This window comes from Hippoglossus stenolepis, chromosome 22 (genome assembly GCF_022539355.2).
Source record: "Hippoglossus stenolepis isolate QCI-W04-F060 chromosome 22, HSTE1.2, whole genome shotgun sequence".
Lineage (NCBI taxonomy): Eukaryota > Metazoa > Chordata > Actinopteri > Pleuronectiformes > Pleuronectidae > Hippoglossus > Hippoglossus stenolepis.
The window spans coordinates 12,984,436-13,007,255 of record NC_061504.1 but is presented as its reverse complement, the minus strand read 5'-3'; the positions used below and the strand labels follow the sequence as shown (position 1 = coordinate 13,007,255).

Genomic DNA, 22,820 nt, shown 5'->3' with positions numbered 1-22,820 from the left:
TGAGCTTTTAATAAGTTTGCTTCCTTCACTCTGATGCGCAGGCGTCAGAAATCCTGCACAGCTCATGTCCATCTCTCTGCCTCCATCACTCTTCCACCCATCAAACAACGCGATGACCCAGAACATAGACACGGCCCCGCTGGCTCTGCACTCGGAGGGATTCCCTTTCCCACTGGTCCACCGGCCCACAGACGCCAGGACGTCCCTCCCAGTGATGAGCGAGGGGGTGCGGACAGGCCGCCCCGTGCCTCAGTGCTGGACCCAGCAGGGAGTTTCTCTCACTTGGAGCCAGATCCAGGCGGACCAGAGGTATCTGTTCGCGCCGCAGACCTGGGACGTCCATCCACAGTAGTACCTGGACTGAATCAGTGACCACCTCTGTGACATGAATGAGACAAAGCAGCTTGTTCTGAACTCTGGAAACTGTACCTTTGGGGGGGGGGGGTGCAGGTCAAAGTCTGGACTGGAGGAGACATTCTGGCCAGCAGAGGGCGACAAATGACTGAAGTTACAAGATTGTTCTCATCACTTTTCTTTGAATCTGTTCTCTTGAAATGTCATTAAACAGTGAGTTTTATTACAAATTCTGGATTCTGAAATCTTTAATATGTTACATGAGACAATGCAAAAGGATCTTAAAGGTACAGTGTACAGAAATTATAAGGATCTATTTGCTAATATGGGATGTAATTCTAATAACTATGTCAAAGTCACTGGGTCACCACCTTAAATTAAAACCATAGTGTAATTATTACTTTAGAATGAGCCTTTTATATTTACATATAACAGGTCGTACTACCACGGTCGCCGACATATTTCTACAGTGGCCCAGAAAGGACAAAATTCAACAGACGAAGAATTAATCCACTTATAAATAAGACAATAATGCAGGTAAAGGTGCAGTGTGTAGAAATTATAAGGATCTATTTGTAGATGTTGGAAATATTTCTCATACTTATCTTTCAGTCTTTAAATCAACAAACCTGTTATTGTTACGTAGGAATGAGCCTTTTATATTTATTTAGGTAGCGGGTCCCACTTCCACGGACTCGGCCATGTTTCTACAGTGGCCCAGAACGGACAAACCAGCACGAGATGGCCTTTGTACATTGCAGCAGAGTATTTGTGTGGGAATTTAACAGACGAAGAAGAATCGTACCCTAAAATCAATCCGAGAAAAGAACCGATCGATGCTAATTATGAGTAGTTATTGGTTGTATTCCCACAAAGTGAAGTGTGACAAAGCCAATAAACGTTTAATTTAATGCTAATAGATAAAAAGAAATGAAATATGGATATCTGAGGATCACTTTAACAGCAGGCTCTGCAGAACAGCGTATCTGCTCAGTGATATCGACATAAATCATATCTGCATGGCTCATTTAAGGTTACCACTATAATAATATATGGATGTTGCGTCTTTTATAGTCCTGGGCTGGCTGTTTGTTTAAGTGTGGAGTGCGGTGCAGGCGCCCCTCCAAGATTTCTTTCCAGGGATCGGCCAGTGGGGAAAATCTATAAAAGTGCAGCTTCAAAAAAGTCCAAACACTGATCTGATATCTGCGCCGCTCGGTGTCGGCTTTTATGACTGCAACCGGACGGAGGCATCGAATTCCTCCAAGTCCCTTTACTGCAGCGGAGAGACGGTACGACTTCTCGATAATTGGCCACCGGGGGGGGGGGGAGGCTTGGATCAGAAGGCAAACAGCTCGGTCAGCAGCGTGGATGTGGCCTTCTGGTAAAATGACCATGTCGGAATTTAACCCTGTGAAGCCAGATGGGTAAATGACACCTCCACATGTCACTGCTATGTTAATCATCTATTTACTGATCGTGGTCAGGGGGTCTGAAAATTACTCAGTACATCTATTCTAGTCCTGTACTTGTATTTCTACTTCGAGTATTTCTGTTTTATGCAACTTGACACGACATGTCACAGGCAAATCTTTTTTTTTTACTTCACTAACTTGATTTCACAGTAGATTGGGATCCTCCGTTTGAAAATTACATGATTAGTTTATAAAATAAAATCAATTCTATATGGATTGTTTCCATTCTACGCAAAGCGGTTGCCAACATTTTTGGTTTTAACTGTGTCTGACTGGAGCCACTTGTCCTGCTCCTCGGAGATCTGTCACACAAAACTGAAAATACCCCTCTGAGGTCTGAACGTGGTTTCACGTAAATCAAGAAAATAACCCAAAAAATGAAAACAGATTTGCTCTGTGCAACTTTGTTTTTACTTCTTCCATAAAAATCCTCTCGTGACGATGATTCAGTTATCTTGTGACCCTCTGGAGGGTCGTCTCAGCTGGGAACACCGCGCCATGTTGACCCGTCACAACTGTAAAACCATGCTCCAACATTGATGCAACAGTATTAAATATCCAATAAAGTCATTCAAAACAATATGTCACAACAATATTAGTCACAAAGTTTATCTGCACCAAGAGAACTTAAGCTCATAATTGTTGTTTACTCAAGTAGGATTTTAAATGTAGGACACTGAAATGTGATACTAATAATACTAATACTACTAATACTACTACTACTACTACTAATAATAATAATAATAATAATAATTGTTATATATTTATCCATTATCTGAGGGTCACAGGGAGAGATGGAGCCAAATAATAATACGAATATGAATAATAAAAGTCATACTACTACTACTACTACTACTCATAATAATAATATATCTGTATCACAAAACAATACAATTTAAAACAAATACAAAATCAAATAAGATAAATTAAAATTCACACAGAGATGACAGTTTATTTTTTATTTTAAAAGAACGTTTCAAAAATGGATTTTAAAGGAGCAACAAACATAGAAAGTCTAATTTCAGCTGGTATATCATTCCAGAGTTCCTTAGCACGATAACCTTCAGTTTTCTATCAGACTCTGGGAACCACCAAACAAAACTACCATCAGCTAATCTAAGATGGGACCCAGGCTCACTGGGAGTTGAGTCGCTGATAAACACAGGGTCTTAGTTGTGTAAAAATCTAAATCTCATATGTTGCTTCTTCCACTTTAAGTGAAATATCTCGCCACTGGCTACCGAACTCTCTGTCAACAAAATGACAGAAAGCAGGTTTTTACCTCAATATAACAAACTGACACAAGCATCCATCTTGCGTTCGGAGCATTAAGTATTATCTTATCTCACGTTGAGCAACCAGAAGTCTCCGAGCCGCCGATTCAAGTTCAGCTATGTATCACTTAACTCTGCGGGGGACGTCCAAATTTGTTATCCAAATGTTTCCTAAGACATGTTATTATGTATCCTCCGCAGCCGTGGTATGGATGACATCTGCGGCTCTCAGCCACTTCAGGGCATTTCTCATGTACTACAAGCTGCTGCTGTGAGTGACAAAGGAAGTAAACTGCCAAGAAGGGAATAAACACACTCGGGATATTCCTTAATCGACATATTACTCAAGAGGAAAACGCCAAGCGGAAGGACCACTACTGGAACGTGTGATGTCAGTTTTTCTTTATTAAAATAGGAATAATACAAAGGCTACAAAATTCAGAAAAAAGGCCGTAGATAGAAAAAACAACCCACTAACACAAAATAGCAGCTGTTATATTTCAGGTTTACATTGTACAAATATATAAACAGAATGATCAGGGAGTCAAAATACTCGAGGAGGGTATTTACAAAAATTACAAGTTGTAATTTACAGGACGCGCGAGGCCTATTTACATGAAGGTAAATTAACAAGTCACATAAATTAACAGTTACAAGTCCATTCGTTTTTTCAAAGAAGGCAACAGGTCATGTGATCTGCTACGTGACATAAGAATATTTGGTTTCCCCAGTTTAGTCTGTGAAGCGTCTTCCTTTCAAACTGCTGCTCCACAGACTTTTATAACCTTTGTAAGAGTTTCTGGATGTTTTTAATGTACGTAGCATTTTACACGTGATGTTCAGAACAAGAGAAAATCATTTACGCTTTAAGACAACACCGCTAAAATGCACCGGGGTCAGAAAGTGGGAATAACTGGGTCATCGGGGGAATCAATTGGGGGGAATTATAATCTGCAAAGTTTTTTTCTTTATCAAAAGTGTGATTTCATATCAGTGGTTTCTTCCTCATTAACAGGGCGTCATTCTTCATGAACTAATTCTGTCACAACTTCCAAATTTTCGTTATTTTTAGGAAAAGATCTGGGGATAAAAACTTTTGCATGACTTTGATTGTCGTCTTTTTCAGCTGATGCATTTTCACTTCCTTGTTAAACTGTGCCCCGCCCAAAAATAAAAAACATTCCATAGACAAAGATGGAAGACATGACTGCGTGTATCAGCAGGACTTTTATACCACGGCTCCATCTCACGATCACTACTGTTCAGACTCTGGAACTGTGTGTATCCAGGATAATTTGGCTTCACATTTGGATAGTGGGAGGAAGTGGAGACGTGTCGTCCATCTTTATCTACAGTCTCTGGTTTGAATGTATAAGGCACATTGTCAACGGTGTGTTCCTTTCTGTTTCTGTGTCTTTAACCTGGAGTCAAACACGCAGCATGTTAATACAGGTTAGAAACAAAAAACAAGTATCATTATCTGCAACGTCTTCTGCTCTTTCCAAAGAAATAAATACACCAACCCGACCGCTCACAATCCACAAGTCCTATCTTTTAAATATTAAACACAATCCAAAACAGGAAGAAGCCAATCTGACATTACTCAGTGAACCAAAAATATTCCAGATCTATAAGACCTATAAAATCTTACGGCACGGCAGAGACATACTCAATAAATCTGCAGTTATGTACATAAGGAGTCACTTTCCATGAAATTTAAAAAGAAATACATACATATATATATATATAAAGTATCCTACTGACCACACACAGCCCGCCAGGGGCCACAGTTCCCTCCAAACTGGAGACCAAATAACCATGTTATATTTGGCATGGCTCTTCTCTCTCGTGCTTCAAATATTAGCATAAGATCTGGAGCAGTTTGCTCAGTTCCTACTTAGACCCTCTCACGGGGGGGGGAAGCTAACAGTTACAGCTAACTGGGGAAAAGGCAGTCCGGCTACTGCGCACAATTAGCACTGAATGGTTCGCCAGGGCTGCTGCAGTCAGCGTTTCAAGCAGCTATAGTGTATTCTATACACCTAATTCATGGTATATCTGAAGCAAAGTTTACAGGTTTAAAGTTACAGACCACTTCTTCTTCCTTTTTGGTCATACCTTGTTTATTATTTTTGGGTATGGTTATATTTCTATGGCATCTGAAATCACTATGGCCAAATTTGTATAGTTGTTAACATCTGTGTGTGTGTTGGAGGTAAATAAAAGTTTTGCAGTCCAGCTCAACACGTTAAAATAAAAAAGCAAAGAAAGAAATCCCAGTCACAGTCGTGTCCAACAGGGAATCTGGGCTCCGTCCATATTCAAGTATATTCCAGGAGATAATACTGAGTCACACGTGTCATTCTCATGTCAAAATACAATTAGTACGTCGTCCATGTGCCCGAGACTTTGGTTGTAAAAATGTTCTGGAGGCTAAGAACCTGCATGTGGAGGATGCGGGAGATTCCACTTTATCGTATCCAGTCTTCAATCACGAGTCCCCGTCCTCTCTGTAAAACGACAGCTTCGGCCGCTAAAATCCCCAAACTGGTGATTTCTCTTCATGTCTCCCCTGCGGTCCGCGCCGGAGAGGTCCGACCCAGAGTCGCCTCCCGCCTCTCGCCAGCTGTGGTACGCTCCGGAATTTATTTCAGTTCCTCTCCGGGCTGGGGTAAAGTTTGAACACTTTATAAATCCACTCCGAGTAGAAAGCGACGTTGACGAAGAGTGCAGGCTGCGACGAGGCACATTTCGTCCTCTGGATGCTCACGCCGACGATGACTTTGCGCTCATGCTCCTGGCAAACCAACGGGCCGCCGTTATCTCTCTGTGGGAGAAGGGCAGAGAATAAAACATCAGAAACACAGAAGATTCAAAATTAAGCCCAAATATCCCAAGATATCTTGCGATTTTGAAATAATTTGAGTGGATTTGCGAAACTCTGCTGACACACGCCCTCAACCAATCACGAGGGAGTCTCGGCTGTCAGTCATGATGTTTCCCCTCGTTTTTATAGCAACAAATCACAAAAATCTACTTGAATCAAAACCAATCAGTGTAATAAGAAGTACCCAAAATTGCAGAAAATGTATTTAATGTTTACTCTTTAGTTTGGTTTATGTTCCATCCACTAACATGGAGGAGGCAGGACATATGACCTATGCTGCAGCCAGCCACCAGGGGGTGATCAAGATGATTTGGCTTCACTTTTGGTAAGCAGTGATGTTGTCCATCTTTACATACAGTCATGCATTTCCCATTAATCCCCAACTTCAACGTTGAACATTTCCTCTGGGACTATTTCTCCAGTAGAAAGTAGTTCCAAAGAAAACTACATTTCAAGCTGTTGCCATGGTAGTTTGTTCTGTGGCTCGATGACATTGTGAGTACTGTACATTCACGTTCTCCTTACATCACAGACACCTTCTCCTCTCATGCCGCCGGCGCATATCCTGCTTTCCCCGGCGTCCCCTTTGATTTGCGAGCACATTTCATTGTTGACCATCGGCATGGTGACCGTGTTCAGTGCCTCGTCGTATCCCGCTTCTGTGCGGAGAAGAACACACAAACCAGTGAGTGTCAGAGGTCACACACGTTTACATCTCTTCAATTTGAATGATAATGGAATGTAGTGTTGTTGGCATATTGGCGAGTGAAGGAGTACTTTTGGTTTCGCCCCATCCATACATGGTGCAGTTGGTGCCTTCGGGGATGTGACAGTCTTTCACTGGAAGATGAATCGTGGAGGCGCCTTCAGACACAGGTGCAGGGCTACAACAACAACACACAACAGTCCATTAATTATACTTTAACAGTAACACAGTTTAATATTCGGATCTTAAATATCAGTGGAAACGTCGCGTGTGGCTGGAGACTCACTCTGCTAGTTTCAACATGACCAGGTTGGATCCCTCTGGGCCGCAGATCAGGCGCGAGATGCGTAGCCTCGGGTGGTGCGACGACTGGTTGAGGTGGCGCAGACCAACCTGCACGCTGTAATCCCTGAGATCTGGAACACTGAAGACCACAAGGACCAGTGTGAGATGGACAACCTGCAGTATTTGTGACTTGTGTAGTCGGCCACCACTTTGATCAGAGGTTAATTTGATCAGGTTGAGGGATCAACTGAGGAACGTTAGAGAACTCAAGGCTCAGATCTACAGTGGGCTCACTTTTGAATATTGTGGGGGTCCAGATCAGGGGGCGGATCCAGGATTTCAACATTTTCACCCTTTTCACGAGGAATAATTATGGGATTTTGATTAAAAGAGTGAAGCACATTTGGGGGACTGATATCTATGAGTGTGTGAAATTTGAATTGAAGACGACTGATGGGCCTCAGTGATCTACTGAGTACAGATCTAGTTGGGTTTGCGTGTGGTCAAACCATTCCATTCAATTTTAAACAGAAAATCCATCAATGCACAACGAACATTATATCAGTTAATTCAATATTAAAAGCAATATTTTCATCATAAGCCTTCAAAATTTGCGAAAATGGAAAAACAGCGGTTCCCTCCACTACACAGTATCAGGTACAAGCTGCTGATCTACACCACATGTGATACCTACAGTACTGCACATTACTACACAGATAGTGAGGTCTCCATTAAAACCACTGCTGCAGATGACAGAGATACTACATGTACAAGTATACGAGTGGCTCCGACAACTGCAGAAGTTAAACAGATCTCCAGTCCGACTGCTTTGTTCCATATCTCAGGTCTGTTTGAGGATAAGTCTCATTAAACGGGATCTGGCCTGAGGAAGCAGGCGTTGGAAAGATATGGTGAAGTCGGACACACAATAAAATTCTGAATTACCAGGAGGTGAAGCACTGTTGGTCCGTCAAGACCCAGTCCTCTCTGATCAGCGAGCCGCCACACAAATGAGCCTTCCTGAGAAAAAACGTGAAGAAGACTGTTATATTCACGACCAGGGGGACGAAGGAGAATCTGTAAAAACACAGAGAGGTAATAGGACTTACTCTCTTTGGATGCTCACCACCCAGCTGCCGTCTGTACCTTGCACTTGATGTCCGCCGACTATTCTGGTGTTTATGTGCACGAAGCATGATATCTTTGGTCGGGTTAGATCTTTAAGAGAAAAAGGAGACGCTGTTTATTTTTGATGGATGTATCATTTACCTTTCAATGGGAAAAGATTTATTAAAAAAATGTCAAAGCAGGACCATAAAATATGATTCGATTAGTCCGGTAAATGACAGCAGATGGATTCAATATAAAGCGTTTAAAAGGGAAACGATTAGAGATAAGAGGAGGAGGAAGAGGACCAGACTGGTAAAAGCCAGATAAGTCAAAGTGATACTCACTGCTTGGTTGAGGAGCTACTGTAGATGATTCACCTGATAGAGGGGAAAGAAAAAACAGTGTAAGAAGAGACGTGACAGCCGCGGGAATAATTCTGACCCGTCGACCTTAAAACGACACAAAACCTCAGACGCGGACCGCACCTTTCTTTACTTTGCGAGCACTTCAGATCCGAGTCGTTGTCGGAGGCTACATCAGTTAGCGACCGCGGGACGGAATGAAATTTGCTCGAGACCTCAAATACTGCATGCAGGACATGTTTTACATTACGGTAATTATGGTGCAGCCATTCGAAAGAGGCTCTTCGACGCAACATGATTGAAACCAGCCATTTTCTGGAATAAAAGGATGACAGCACAGTCCTGCATCTGTTTGCTGTTTGGGCATCACGGTTATTCTCTGCAAATTGGACTAAACTGCAAGCTAACACATTACGTAAGCCACCAGCCAGGCTGTGTGAAATAAAGATTATCACGTTATAGGTGGAGTCGATGAAATAAAACCATCCTCTGCTTTGTACCAAGCGCAAATACACGATCTATTTAAAGTGTTTTTTTGGACAATCTGAGGGTTGAATATTTGTTTCTGTTTTCAAGCAGCTGGAATCTGAGCGACATTGTTCAAATACTTTACACCTGGAGGATTAAAGGAGCTAAAAGGAGATCAGGACCACGTTGTCCTGAGCTGACACCGGAATCACTTCCCTGAGAACTTTTGCATATCGCAGCATGGGGTCACTTTAGTGGGTTGATTATTTCAAATGTTTACAAGCATGTGAAGAAGTGCTATTGCATGCATGCGGGACACAAGGTTTATAGCCACCATGTGCATACAAAGCATATTCAAGGGGAAGTGCATCATGGGGGAAATTGTGTAAAGATGCTATTCAGATGTCGGGACATTAAAAACACACCAGGAAATGTGGTAAACTCTTTGCATCTAATTAGAGCAACATTTTACGAGTGTTGGGGCCTTAAAGACCAAAGAATTGGAGATTTCGAGAGTAATAGAAAATGTTTTGCATCAAACTTTGCAAAGTCCGATTACTTATTATAATGTGGGGCTGATGTGCCAAAAGATGAAGTATTTCGTAAAGTATAATGAAAGAAAAGGCTCCACATTACTCGTTTACATGCAGGCAACAGGCTGGTGTTCTGAAACTCCCACTCTCAAAAGACACGTGGCCTAAAAAAACACTTTATTCTTAAATGAACTATGCTTATTTTCCCCTTCTTGCTGAGGCCAAAGTGAGATGCATCACGTCTGTGTGGTAAATATGAAGCTAATGCCATGAGCTGGCAAGATCGGCTTAGCACAAAGACTGGAAACAAGTGCAGGAAACTCCCACCTGCAGCTCTCAAACTCAATAAGGAGCATGTTGACGCTTGTTGGTACATCGATTCCCTCATCACTGTTAGTAAATTATACTTTTTCACTTGTGTGTATGATTTCTCTTTTTTGAATTACATGTTCGAAATAAATACAAAATGAATGAATGGCTAATCCCCATGAGACAAATAGTGAATATGGGCTACAGAATAAAAATTTGATTGATGAACCCGGACGTATCCACTGTTACGTAGATGGACGAGAGAGGAAACAAGGTTATTTAGGCCACTCACAGTGTTTCAGTTTGCAGTAGTCCCAGGCCAGGCGGTTGTTTGGATTGGTGTAGCACCAGGGGCCGTGCTTGTCCCGGTCCGGGTTCCGGCAGTAGTTGTTCTCCAGCCCTACATGGGACACTGTAGAGTGAGAATCCCCACTGTAAAACACACAAATACAGATTCTCATGTTCCATTTGTTATTCTGCACAGAGCTCACGCTGGCCCGTGTCTCATTAACATGCACACTGCCATGTCGTGGTTACACCTTTAATGCGCGTACAGTTCATATACACTGTAAGTAACCGCGGTGTGTGCCTGGAAAGTCTGACTCTGGCTTTCCTATAGTGCAATCAATCCTCTGCATTCGCTGCACTGAGCCCGTAGAAGGAAACGCAGAGTTTTGTGAAGTGTGCTCATGGGAGTATGAAAGTATGCACTCTAAGCATTCGGCAGGGCTCAGACCAGTAGGAGCCACATCCTCCTTGGAACAAATTCATATTTAATTGTGTCTTTTTTGCAGCGTCCCACTAAAATTAAACATAACCTTCTCAGACATCCCTGGAAAGCAGCTAGTGGGTACAAAACATAATGCCAAGCAATAGACAACAATTTGTCAGGAGGTGAAGATAATTCCACATCCCAGGAGAATGTAAAACAAGCTGTTGCTCTCAGCCGTTTTTCCTGGGGCGACCCTTGACCTTGAGCAGGATAGACTCGCTGGCTGCAGTCAACGCGAGGGAGCTGATTGGCTTTGATCTGCTTCCCTCAGAAAGCACTTCCTGGGGTCAGGGGTCGGCTCTGGAACATGTCCATCTGTCTGTGCCATTTTGGCTTTTAAAATTCCTATAAATTAAGTAATTCCAACAGCCTGACTTGAGCATGAAGCAACCGCCCCGCAGTGGGCCACCTCTCCATCACGATGGGTCACTCCGAGAGCACCCCAGGGTTTCCTCTCGACAGTTAGATGAATAATAATTGGGCCTCGTATTGACCCCTGAGGAACCCCCCCCGATTTCCTCCCGCTGTTTGTTTTCACTGCTTAGCTTCATTCATATGAAAGGGATTTTCACATGGCAATGGGAGCTAAGTTGTCAACAAACACTGAAAAGAATGTCAGCCTCTCCAGTGTTTCCTAACGCAGCTGAAGCTCGACTGGGAGTGAGGAGGAGGAGACACGGGACACATAACAATGCAGAATCAATGAGTTTGTTACCTGTCTATGTGATGTGACCAGTTGGCACAGGGAATCCCGGAGCGAGTTATGGATAAAGTTCCCCGGTACATCTCTCCGATGTCCTCGTAACACTCTGAGGAAAAACAGGATAAGGTTATTTTTATTGATTTTAGAATAGCAGATCCCAGCAGTTTCTGAAACACCTAAATACAGTCTGTGAGCGGGCTGACTCGCAAACGAACATTCATGCAAGTGCAGAGACGAGGAAAGGGATTCGGGTGTTTCGTGTTCTCCTTGTGGTTTGCATCAGTTTAATGTCAAGGCCTCCCCGCGTAACTGGTGGTTCTCAGATGTAATAGAACATTTAAACCGTGCTACGTCTTTTCTCTTAAACAGAATCAGAGGAGGGGTTTGTATAAGACGCTTTTTGACATCTGTGATCTTTTGAAACGCAAAGCAGAGAAAGATGGGAAACGACAGCGAGAACTATTGACAAAGTCTGGGGTTTTGATCTCCCATGAAGCGGAATTCACTGGGCAGTTGCCAAGCGGTCCAGTCCTATGGGGAAAATATCGAATGTGTGATTCTCTTTGCAAAAACATGACAAGCACCTGTAGTCCAGTATTTCAAATCTAATTATTGAATAATTGTTAACTCTTAAAAACACTTGCCACCTGGAAAAGGCTTTGACAGACTTGAGAAGGAATAGTTCACATTTTGGTAAATGCGAAACATTTGCTCTCCTGCTGAGTTGGATGAAAGCTCATGCCTGGAAGGTAAATATGCAGCGATAGTAGCCAGCAGCTGTTTCGGAGTTGGCCTCTTTCTGTCCAAAGGTTAAAAACATTCCTTAATCCATACATCTTTCAAATTTATTTCAAAATCCAAACTGAGAAAACAACTGCAGCTGCTGTGTCTAGCTTTATATCTACAGTATAATGTGCATATTCCCCAAAAACTGTCAAACTGCTCCTTTAAAATCCAGCTTTTTCAGCCATTTACCTATTTTTTGTGTGGCCTCAGCATCACACCTGGGGATCTGGGTGCAGTTGGCTTTCCTCTGTTTAGGGTCTGTAGTGAAGCACCATGGGTAATCTGCTCCATCGGGGTTACGGCAGTAGTTCTCTCGCAGGTCTCTGTGGCACACACACAAACTACAATTTAAATCATGGTGCTGATTACTGTGTTTTTTGCAGCGTGGCTAAGAACTTCAAAATCCTTTTTCTTGGCATTTCAACAGTCGAATGCATGAAATGAACAAATTGCCGCCTTGACACAGCACAGAGGGACTGAATCCAACCAATCACGAGCTGCCAAACAAGCGTGACTCACTTGCATTTGAAGTTCTGGGGCAGAAACGAGTGGTTATGGGGGAACTGAGAGTCCCAGCGCTGACACGTCACGCCCTCAGGAGTGACAGACGTTGTGCCTCGGTAATCTGTGCCCTTCCCCTGGACACAGGACGTCGTGACATTGACGTCTGTGTCCTCGCTGGAGTCCGACTCTAAGAAAGAAAGAGAAAAAAACGTAGATTTGTAATTGTGTAAAAAGCTTGAGAAAAGAAGGCAAAGAAAAAGAGAGGGAGACGTAAAACACTGAAGGCAGGAAGGAGGGAGGGAGAGAAGGAGGGAGATATTAATCCCCAGAAGAATGTGTCGTGTTTAACATAGAGACAGATGATCAAAAACAGTAGCACTCCCCCTCTGCTGCGATAGGAAACTTTATGTGTATTCATAACACCGGTGCCCCACATTCTTGCACGTAGGGGACATCCACAACAATATGCAGTTATCTAACTTTTGCTGACACCACACACTGTCACAGGTTGTTGTTGGGAAACTCCCGGAGCTCATATTCATGAACACATATTTAGCCTCGCAATTAAACATCAAAAACTTCAGGATCCGGGTTTGAATTTGTTTATTTCAGCCCAAACAAAGATATCACATCCAGCCTGGTCCGACTGGGGCAACTTTATCCACCGGAAAACTATTCCAAACATCTTCAGATGGAATTCTGCTTTTCAGCAGAGCAGGAAAAGCCGGTACGTAGGGAGCGACTTCTCCCCTCCGGATTTCTGTCTCTGTTTCTTTAGCCTTTGACAAATGAGATTGGGGAAGATGGAGGAGTGAAGCAGAAGTTTTGAGGCAGACACGAGCTGCTGGCGGGGGAAAGAGGGATTCTTTGGCTTGATGTAATGCATGCCAGTGTCTGTGTGCACTGTGTAGCATAGGTCAGTGGTTTTTATCTTTCTGAGGGCAGGCATTGAGGGATACACACATCTGGACAAATGCTGATCCTCCGCCCAGGCTGTAAATCATATCATGTACTGTATGGTGCATGTGCGTAAGCGGCCGACAGAGACAAAGAGAGATGCTCTGTGTGTTTGTCATTGAGCATGTGGGAATATTTCAAAGCGCGTTCAGTGAAAAAATTAAATTCTCCAAAGGTGCGACCTCTTTTCGGCATCCACTCTTTCTTTTTCTTCATCTGTATTAAACATGGAGGCCAGTGTTCCACACTACAGCTCAATCAGACACATGTGAAATGGGCCAATTATAGTTTCCGGCCTAAAAAAAGAAAATCGGGAAAAACAAATTTGCAAACAGAAAAAATACCCCATCTCAATTTCAAAAGAGCAAACAGTGACGTCCTTGGAAACAAGTAATTGTGTAAATACTGTGTCATTTCCTGACAATCCACAAGACCTTTCAACAATAATATTCTAAATTGGTGACGACATAAACTATCTTCGTAAGGTTTTAAGTTACCACAAGCCTCCAAAACAACCTCAGTGCATCTGGGCATCGATTCTACAAGTCTGTGAACGGGGATCAAACGGCATTGTTTCATAAGATTTTCCATCACTTCTTGTTTTGATCATGGCGATGGAGATTGTTGTTCTCAGTTGGGTTTTAATGCTCCACACACCATCCACTGACCCCCCCGAGTCATGCATGGAGGCATCTGCAACTGTTTTGTTCTTTGAGCATTAATTAAGCTTTTCCCTATAATTCGCCCCTTGTCTCTGAATATATGAATGTCAAAAACAATGTTCACAGTACTAAAACCACTATTAGACCTTCCGGTGGCAATGTGGGACATCGCAGTATAGTAGCCTCTATTGTAGTCCTCCGCTTTATTGGCCCTAGTCATCTGTGAGTGGTCTCAGTAAAACACTACATGCTCTCTGAAGTCAGACTCAACAATTTACCAACAACATATTTACTCCTCCTTGTTGAGGTGGAGGGATTTGAACCCAAGCACCACATGAAACACTGAGCTGGGTCAACAAAAGACTTGAGGCTCCGCAGGGGACCTGACCGCAAGAACCTCAAAACCGCCAAAGTCCTGCATGTAGCAAACTCCCTGACGCACTCAAACCACTTGCTGGAAGTGCTAAACCGCCATTGTTCTGTCCCAAAGCCAAGCAAGGGATCCTAAATGCTATGAATCTGACAATGGATTCCTAACTGTGTGAGACATGCACAGAAGTCGGGACATTTCCGTCAGTTGTTCCACACATTTTCCATAACTTTCCCTTGCCAGCCCCCAGGTAAAATGTCTGGAAAATACAAATATCTGAGGATGCAAAGGAGGAGCCAAACACGTAGGAGACGCTGATGAAGATGTCAACTTGGAAAGACAACAGAATTCGAGAGATTCGGGTAATAACACGTGTTACCTAGATGTTACTCCTCGCCTGAATGTTTTCCGGACATCTGGCCCAGAAAATGTGTGAAAGGCAAACTCCGAAAAATGCTTTGGACCCAATGTCTGAAAAAGGCTTTACTTGTTATCAGGTTGTGAAGGGACTAGACACGGAGGAAAACCAGCAACAAAGAAAAGCCATAAATCAGCGTATAACAGTAATTTAGTCTTCCGCTGATTTGTTGAAGACTTGTCCACAAAGCCCAGGCCCCAGATCTGAGTGTATACAGTGAATAGGTCCGTACCACACACAGTGATGTTGCAGTACTCCCATGGAGTTTTCGGATCCATGGTGTAGCACCAGGGACGGCGACGATAATCCGGGTTACGGCAGTAGTTGTCTTTTAAATCTTTGCCACGATACCTGAGAGAGGAAACAGAGGGGAAGCGGGGAGGAAAAGAAGTAATGAGGAGGGAGAGAAGTAAGTCATAACAACTGGTGAGGTCTACCTCCCTCGGGTATTAGCGTCATTTATTTAAGCATCTGTCATGGGCGTAGGCGGGTGTTGTACGTGAGAAATGATAGAGTTTAGTTCTCACTTTTTGGGCTGGAAAAGGTGTTTGTGAGGCCTCACTGAGTCCCACCGCTGACACTCCTTTCCGCTCTCTGTATGGTCCATTTTGCCTCGGTAATCCTCCCCGTTACACGTCATACAGACGTCTGTCAACAAAGCAAAACTTGACGTTACTCATGTTATGACTTTATGAGATATAGACAAAGATATATACCACATAAACATTGATTAAACCTTATTTGGCTTTCTGACGTGAACTGAGTTATCACCTCCGCCAATGAAGTTATGTGTTTACTGAATTGTTTGTTTGTTCGCCTGCAGGATTAGGTAAAAAACTGCTGATCAGATTTTTAAAGAAAATTGGTGGAAGCATAAGACATGGGTCAAAAAAGAAGCCATTACATTCTTGCACAGATCTGGACAAAGCGGGGATCACGAGATAAGGCAATTGGGACATTTTCACAAATTTTCCAGAGAATAATTCAGGGATCGTAACGAAAAGAATAAGATCGTAAATAGGGGACTGATATCTGAGTAGGGCTAGAAACCTGTAAATACCAATGTGCAGCTGAGATTATGTGGATTAGGTCAGGAATGAACAGTTTGTATGTATCTTCAATAGCTGTCTCACTATGTCCAAACAAACATCCTGGATTTATGGGGACTGTTGGGCCTTGGTGGAGGTATCTGCTCTGCTAAAGCTGACCGAATGTAATTGTCCAGTAATGATGTTTCGGAGGGCCTTACCCTCCGAACACTGCGGCACACCACACTCCTCCACCCGTACGTTGGGGTCAGTGGTGTAGCACCACGGACCACCAGGATCGTTCTTGGGATTCCGACAGAAGTTCTCCCTCAGGTCTTCCGCTGGGAAACTATCAGGATAAAACCTACAAGGGAGAAAGTGTTACCTGATACTGTAAGCTGTATAAATACATTTTAGGGAGTACTTGCACACTTGGCTGCTCCGCTAGTATATACAGCGTTGTACCTGCCTGCTAGTGCTCTCAGATGCATGCAAAACAAATTCATTCCATTAAGATGTTAACCCAGTTTTAACAAATGTTAGTGCCCATTATGTGACCAGGTTACATTTTAAATCCTAGAAGAAAGCAGTCATAGCAATCTTATGCAAAGTAGGTCATCAATACGTCTCTCCTCTCCAGGTTTGCACCTTTTGGGCAGTTTGCCACACTGATTGCTGCCACATCGCAGGTCCCTCATGTGTGAAGCAGCCAGACTCTGTCACAGCACAGTGACCACCAACAGCACAGAACAACGCCACGAACCACTTGGAGTAGCCCAAGCATGTCATTTACTGGCAGCCTTTGAACACGTCTAAACCTAATCCCTCTCTGTCAACTGCTACATCACGTCAGTGTGACCGAGCCGCTGTGAGGCCGTAAGAAAAAGAACCAGGCGAAACCAAACATGTGGGACGCAACCGCTGGGAGAGGCATGGGATCCCCGCACTAAATGGACAGTGTGTGAAATCCGTCTTGTGTCAGGGCAGGATGATTAAAAGCTGGCATGTCAGCACCCCCCTGATCCATGTCGACCGCATTCCCCCCTCCCACCCAGGGAGACGGAGAAGGGGAGAGTGGAGAAAAAGAAAAGGTTTTTGCACAGGAGGAGGAGAAGAAGAAAACACGTGAAACTTTAGTGGTTTAAAAAAGAGAAAGTGAGCAGAATGAATGGAACGAGCCAAAAGGTTGCTCGGTGTTTGACTGATGATGCAAAAAGAAAGAAAGAAAAAAAACATGTGCAGGGAATGACGAGGAAAAAGAACCAGAGCCCTCCCTCCCTTCAGCAGCTTGTCTGAGCGTTCTACCCCAGGCAATGACTCTTTTCCTGGGAGAGTCTGCTCTGCTCTCCCCTCTGCGCCCTGGGGTTTATGCAAGGCTTCTACACAAATGCGCAATATCATTCAGCCCAGGCGTGGAGGAAATGTCAGACATATAACTTGGCCCAAGGAGAGACAGAGCTAAAGGAGACAGGGGGGGGAACGACTTTCAACCGCATTGTAATTCCTACAAGTGTCAAAGTATAACATGGTTAAGTCTAACATTGACATTTCACTTACGCATTTAACTAAAACAAAACACTTGCTCGGAAGCAGCACTGTGCCAAGCGCCACAACTCACATCTGTTGTGTGTAACTCTTAAGCTTAATATATATTTCTATCATACTACAGTGTCCCTAATTTATAAATGGAATTACACGGTTCGTCACGTCACAAAAGAGGCCGCATCTGGTGAGAGTCCGTAAAAGGCCGTGGCATGGGAACAAGTTAACCATAATGATGTTGTGCTAACAGATGTTGGCCAGTTATTCATCTCCTTGCCAGAGTCTGTTCCCATCGGAGCGCAGGCAGACACTATGCACACATGCTTCGCTCCCTGGGCCGACTTAACATATTGGCTAGATTTTGGGATATCGCTAAAGATGAAATCTAGACCTGAAGTAACTGCTGCGCAATGTCGAGCAACGTGCACCTGGCGACTGGGGAACAAACACGGTCACGCTTCAGTGCTCCAGCATCCAGAGGAGTGAGAGACGGAGAGATTAAAGGAAGTGAGGGGTTAGTGGGTTGCTTGATAAATATTGAGACATAAATACAGGCGTTTTGGAAGCAGAGTGTGACAGCTGACATCTGCTGAAGTGTCCTGAAGGGAAAGAATCGACATTTTGGGGGAGTACACCGACTCACTGTCTTGCCGAGAGTTAGATGTAAAGATCCGGCGCACGCAAACTTTAAGCTTAGCTAGGCATAGTTAGAATTAGCGCCGTGTAACTGCCACAGACTGTATGGACGACATGACAGATCCCCGAAAGTAAAGTCAAATCATCTTGACTTCCCCTTTGTGGCTCAGTCTCCTCCACTTTAGCAGATGGGACATAAAAAGTCAAAAAAGCATATTTCAGGTAAGTTTGATTTTAAAATGTTATTTAATGCTGTAAAAACCTGATAAACAGCTGAGACTCGAGATTGGTCGAGCACATGTATCTCGCTAACATGTCTCGTGCCGTCTACTGGCTCCAAATTATGTTGAAAGCGCAAGACGGCGGCTTCTGTATCAGACATATTTTAGCTTAAATCTTTGTACAATGGGAGGAAGTAGAGCTGCATCGTCCATCTTTGTTTAAGGTCTACGCTAACGGCCAGTTCAGCTCGCATCAGACAAGCCATGCTAACAGTTTCCAACAGTTTTTAGTTTTCCTGCAAAGCTACACTCACTAGCTGCTGGGGAAAGCTTCAGATTGAGACACATGAATCATTCCTAGAGTTTTTCTTTCTTCTCCAAAAAAAACCCCAACCTTTTCCTTTGAGCAAAACATAAAATCCAATATGCACCAGTGGGTTTCTGAAGCCAAAAGCGCTAACAGACCTCCCAGTGGAAATGTGCCGAAAAATAAATTAAGGTCTCTGCGGGAATAAACAAATGACTGCGATGTTATCTATTATTAAGAATATTAATAACAATGTTCCATTCCTCTCTCCAGGCTTGGCCGGGCATCAGCACACACTGCGGTTCAAACACTAAATATAGACAACAGGTGGAACTCCCATTCCTGGAAGGGAACCTCCTGAGAAATCACCCCTGCCCCATGGTGATCGGTCAAGCGTGAAAATAATAGTTACCTGAGACTCAAATGGTGCGTGGTTCATTATGGTGGTAATTCTCACCCAGCGGGACGGTCCCATGTTAGGTAACCCCACAGTGGCTCTAAATCTCCCTTAAGTTAAGCTCGCTTTGACCCTTTGAAAGTTAAAAGTTGTTGACAAGCCCAGGCGATGTTGTCAGACGCTACATTTGCCATTCGGGAAGGAGCCTGAAAGTTTGTGTCAAATAAACAATGACAAAAGGCTCCTGATGTGAATAACTGCTCGTGAAATGGGAATAGATGAGGGGAACTGTAAGAGACGAAAGGAAAAGACGGGGACCAACACCGCAAAGTGTTGTAATCACTGATCTTGTATTTTCCCTCATGTCTGTGGCTTTGTGAGCTCAGCTGCACAACAGACAGAACATTACTTCAGTCCATAAATCTTTGCATTTTTCTTTCTTTCATTCTACCTCCCCGCTGTACTTCTTCAAACTCTTATTATTCTGTCTCACACCCCCTGGCCCGCCCCCATCGCAGTTAAAATATCTCGTAACTAATGAGCTCCACTAATGAGATGCTGGCACAGAACCGTCCTCGCAGAGTCGCTGATCTGGCCTCTCCTGAAGCAGTGGAAAAACACATCTCTACTGTACACCTGATGACCTTCACTGTCACAGACCAAAAAACACACACACACACCAGCCTCATTGGGGAGGACATCCCTGCATGTGTTGAAAGAAATCTGACTTAACTCTGGATAAACGTTCAAGCGTCTCAGAGCCTCCGCCTTCCCTTAACCCCTGAGGTGCAAGGGGATGATTTGAACATCGGTAAATCAGCTGCCGGGGCCTGTTCTATATCAGACACAGAGAAATAAAGAAGGAGCATCCGGCAAGGTGGCGGAGGCCAGAGGATTGGAGATGCTGGGCTTTGATGGCTGCAGGAATGCGGCCAGGGGGAAATGAATAATTAACACCCTCTCCTCCCTAAAAAACACCGCCGTCCAAGGCACTGCACGCCCAAGGTGACAAGTGAATCGTAACCACCCGTCCCACGTAGAAAAATGCATTTTGTTTGACTTGTTTAGTTGGAGATGAGAGGACTTACGTGTGTTCATTGATGTTATTATCTGACCAAGCTTGGCAAGTGATGTTTGACTTCGTCCAAGACCTCCTCCCTCTGTAGTCCTTGGTGCCGATGATACACTCCCTTATATAATCTGAGCAAAGGGCAAAGGGATAAAAAAGCATTTGAAAACATCCATTCATGTTTTCCCTTTGATACAAACTGTGCCTGTGTGTTCCCTTGTGTGCCAATTTATACAGCGTTTCATAAATTAGAAGTTTATTCCCTCTTGCTGCCCTGACCACCTGGAATACATTTTACCATGTATGGTCAAATGAGACCTTTTCCCACTTGTGTCTTAGTGTGTCCCGGCCTGAGTGTTATTCCCAAAACAGAAAAGTCCCTGAAGTTCATTTAATGTCACCGGGCGGGGGGATTTACGTAAATTCTGCCGTACATTCTAAAGTGCCAGATTCCAACAGGCTGCGCTCCGACTGTAAACAATGAATTTCTTTATTGTTTACACTCCACTCAAGTCTGCTGCATGTTTATGCGAGCGACAAACCTCATCGGAGTGATTAAACAGCTCGGGGGGGTGAACTAGGGTTGGTTGCTTTTTATTGTGTCAACAGAAAGAGACCTTAACAAATCGAGAAAGCCAACAACCTGCAATCACTGGCAAACCCTGTGGAAACCCCTGCCTGCACCTGAGCGTTCTCATGAGAAAGAAAACAAATGAGTCAGACTTCGGGATTCACCTTTTTTTTCGTACAGAGTAAAGTTGACGTTGGCCTGCTTCTTCACGCCGGAGGTGAAACGGTCGAAGGGAAGCAAGTAGCATTTCCTGTTGTGCTTCTGAAAGTTGAAAGCCCTGTCGAGGACACACGGGAAGTCGTTGAGTCGAGATGGGACCACGATAAACAAGAAAAATATGTAAATACTGAGTCCATACAGGAGGAGAGGAGGAGTGATAACAAAAAAGAGACGGAGAGAGAAAATACAACTCACCTGCAGTTGAAGTTTTTCTTCTTGCATTTGCGAGCGCATTGCTCCTGCGATCGGTTGTTTCGTACCAGAGGGGCCTGAGCACAGTCTGTGCAAACCAGCATGTGGCTCTCGCTCTTCTCATACCGCTGTAACGACTGATGGATCCTTCTGCAGAAACCTGAGGAATCAATAAAGATGCAGCCTGAGAACGTCTTTCGGCACGTTTCGATACAGTCGTTATGTTCGCCTTGAAGGAGACGGGCCAGCCAATGCCGCGATCGCCTCACCTGGGAGTTCTGCATGTTTCTAATTTGTTAAAAAACGTTTACATCAGCATCAAAATGCGTAAGTATGACTTGGATTACTCTGGGAGCTCAGAGTCATCCAACTTGTGGAAGCGGCAGCAGAAAATTTGGACGATCCACCAGAGTTTTATGGCTGAGGGTGTTAAATTTAATTAATATGGTGCTATGTTGTAATGCACGAGTATTTTTAACCATTAACATTAACCATTTAACCATTGGTTCTCCTTGTTCTCATCAGAGATTGTACGTGAAGATTGGACGACTGAGCCCCAAAAGTGAAGCCAAAGCATTTTAAACGCCACCTGGTGGCTGGCTGCAGTGTTGGTCAGAAATCCGGCCTCCTCCACGTTAGCGGATGGGACATGGAACCAAAAAAGTAAATTCAAAATAAACGTCAAATTCGATATTTGATGCTATAAAAAAGGGGCACAACTGGTATCTGGGATATTTGGGCTTCATTTCTGGATAGAGGAAGGCAGTGGATACGCATCGTCCATCTTTATACACAGGTTATGGTTCGTTCCTAGAAACCATGTGGAATTTGTTTGTCTCCTCTTCACTGACAAAGCATCATCACACATTGCTCAAACACAGGAGGACCCGGCCAAATGCTTCTCTGCTGATGTCAAGTTCCCGGGGCTGAAGATGAACTTGTCAAAGCAATGAGAATATTTCCTTGAGTTTTCTCCTGGCGGGTTCAAATATTGGAACGAGCGAGAATGCTGTTTTGACGGTTTTGGCACGGACGACGCGGAGGATCTTCAGCTGTGCCGGCCACAACGAGGGATCGCACGAGTTTATGTCTTGAGAAAAAGCTGGTGTAAGGTATGTCTGGGACTGAAGACAATATTTCTTAAAAGCAGAGTGGCTGCTAAACTGCGTAGACAGCCGGCAAAACAGAGTGATGTCCATCCAACAGGCGGATGTGCTCCAGTCCATATATATGCATGTCTCATATTTTACTGCTCAGAAACAGAGCCAAAACAGTTTTCTTTTACAGTTTTACAACTTTGTGGTACCCATTTGATGACTTGCATTTATGACTTCCTATCAGGCATGAGATGTCGAAACAGGATCACTGCTGCAGGCAAAGGCTTTTGTTTATTAATGTAGTCATTGTTTCCCACTAACTAATAAAAGCAATCGGGATCCAACACGTTTAATTGATAGGCTTTTCACTCTGAATCACTCCTTCGGAGGAAGGACATCAAAAGAGAAGTAAATCATTGCAAAGACACAGCATAATGTGTAAGACATCCAAGTGGGTTCAAAAGCAGGACAAAAGCATATTTTAAGTCTAAATCCTCCTGCGATACATATCCATCATTTTTACCTACTGGAAAAAATTAAGAGCCCATCCTTCTGTGGGATGGATTTGTAGAGGAAATAGTGTTTCCAGGGGCTACAGCGAAATCA

At 43.7% G+C, this 22,820-nt stretch overlaps 1 protein-coding gene across 2 annotated transcripts in view; it reads right to left on the bottom strand.

The window, feature by feature from the left end:
* Positions 1–3,488: 3,488 nt before the first annotated feature.
* hgfa (hepatocyte growth factor a) overlaps positions 3,489–22,820 on the bottom strand; it is a 21,694-nt gene continuing 2,362 nt past the window's right edge. The window contains exons 2-18 of one of the 2 annotated variants that reach the window (XM_035148028.2): positions 21,121–21,277; positions 20,871–20,983; positions 20,155–20,266; positions 16,185–16,327; positions 15,463–15,583; positions 15,168–15,286; positions 12,544–12,715; positions 12,214–12,365; positions 11,251–11,344; positions 10,056–10,195; positions 8,436–8,468; positions 8,091–8,199; positions 7,927–8,001; positions 6,983–7,120; positions 6,768–6,874; positions 6,516–6,649; positions 3,489–5,930 (exon numbers count right to left, since the gene is read on the bottom strand). In XM_035148028.2, coding sequence (XP_035003919.1) covers positions 5,754–5,930; positions 6,516–6,649; positions 6,768–6,874; positions 6,983–7,120; positions 7,927–8,001; positions 8,091–8,199; positions 8,436–8,468; positions 10,056–10,195; positions 11,251–11,344; positions 12,214–12,365; positions 12,544–12,715; positions 15,168–15,286; positions 15,463–15,583; positions 16,185–16,327; positions 20,155–20,266; positions 20,871–20,983; positions 21,121–21,277 — 2,096 coding nt within the window. In that variant the 3' untranslated portion in view covers positions 3,489–5,753. The remainder of the gene's footprint in view (positions 5,931–6,515; positions 6,650–6,767; positions 6,875–6,982; positions 7,121–7,926; positions 8,002–8,090; positions 8,200–8,435; positions 8,469–10,055; positions 10,196–11,250; positions 11,345–12,213; positions 12,366–12,543; positions 12,716–15,167; positions 15,287–15,462; positions 15,584–16,184; positions 16,328–20,154; positions 20,267–20,870; positions 20,984–21,120; positions 21,278–22,820) is intronic. The other variant, XM_035148029.2, reaches the window with a different exon arrangement.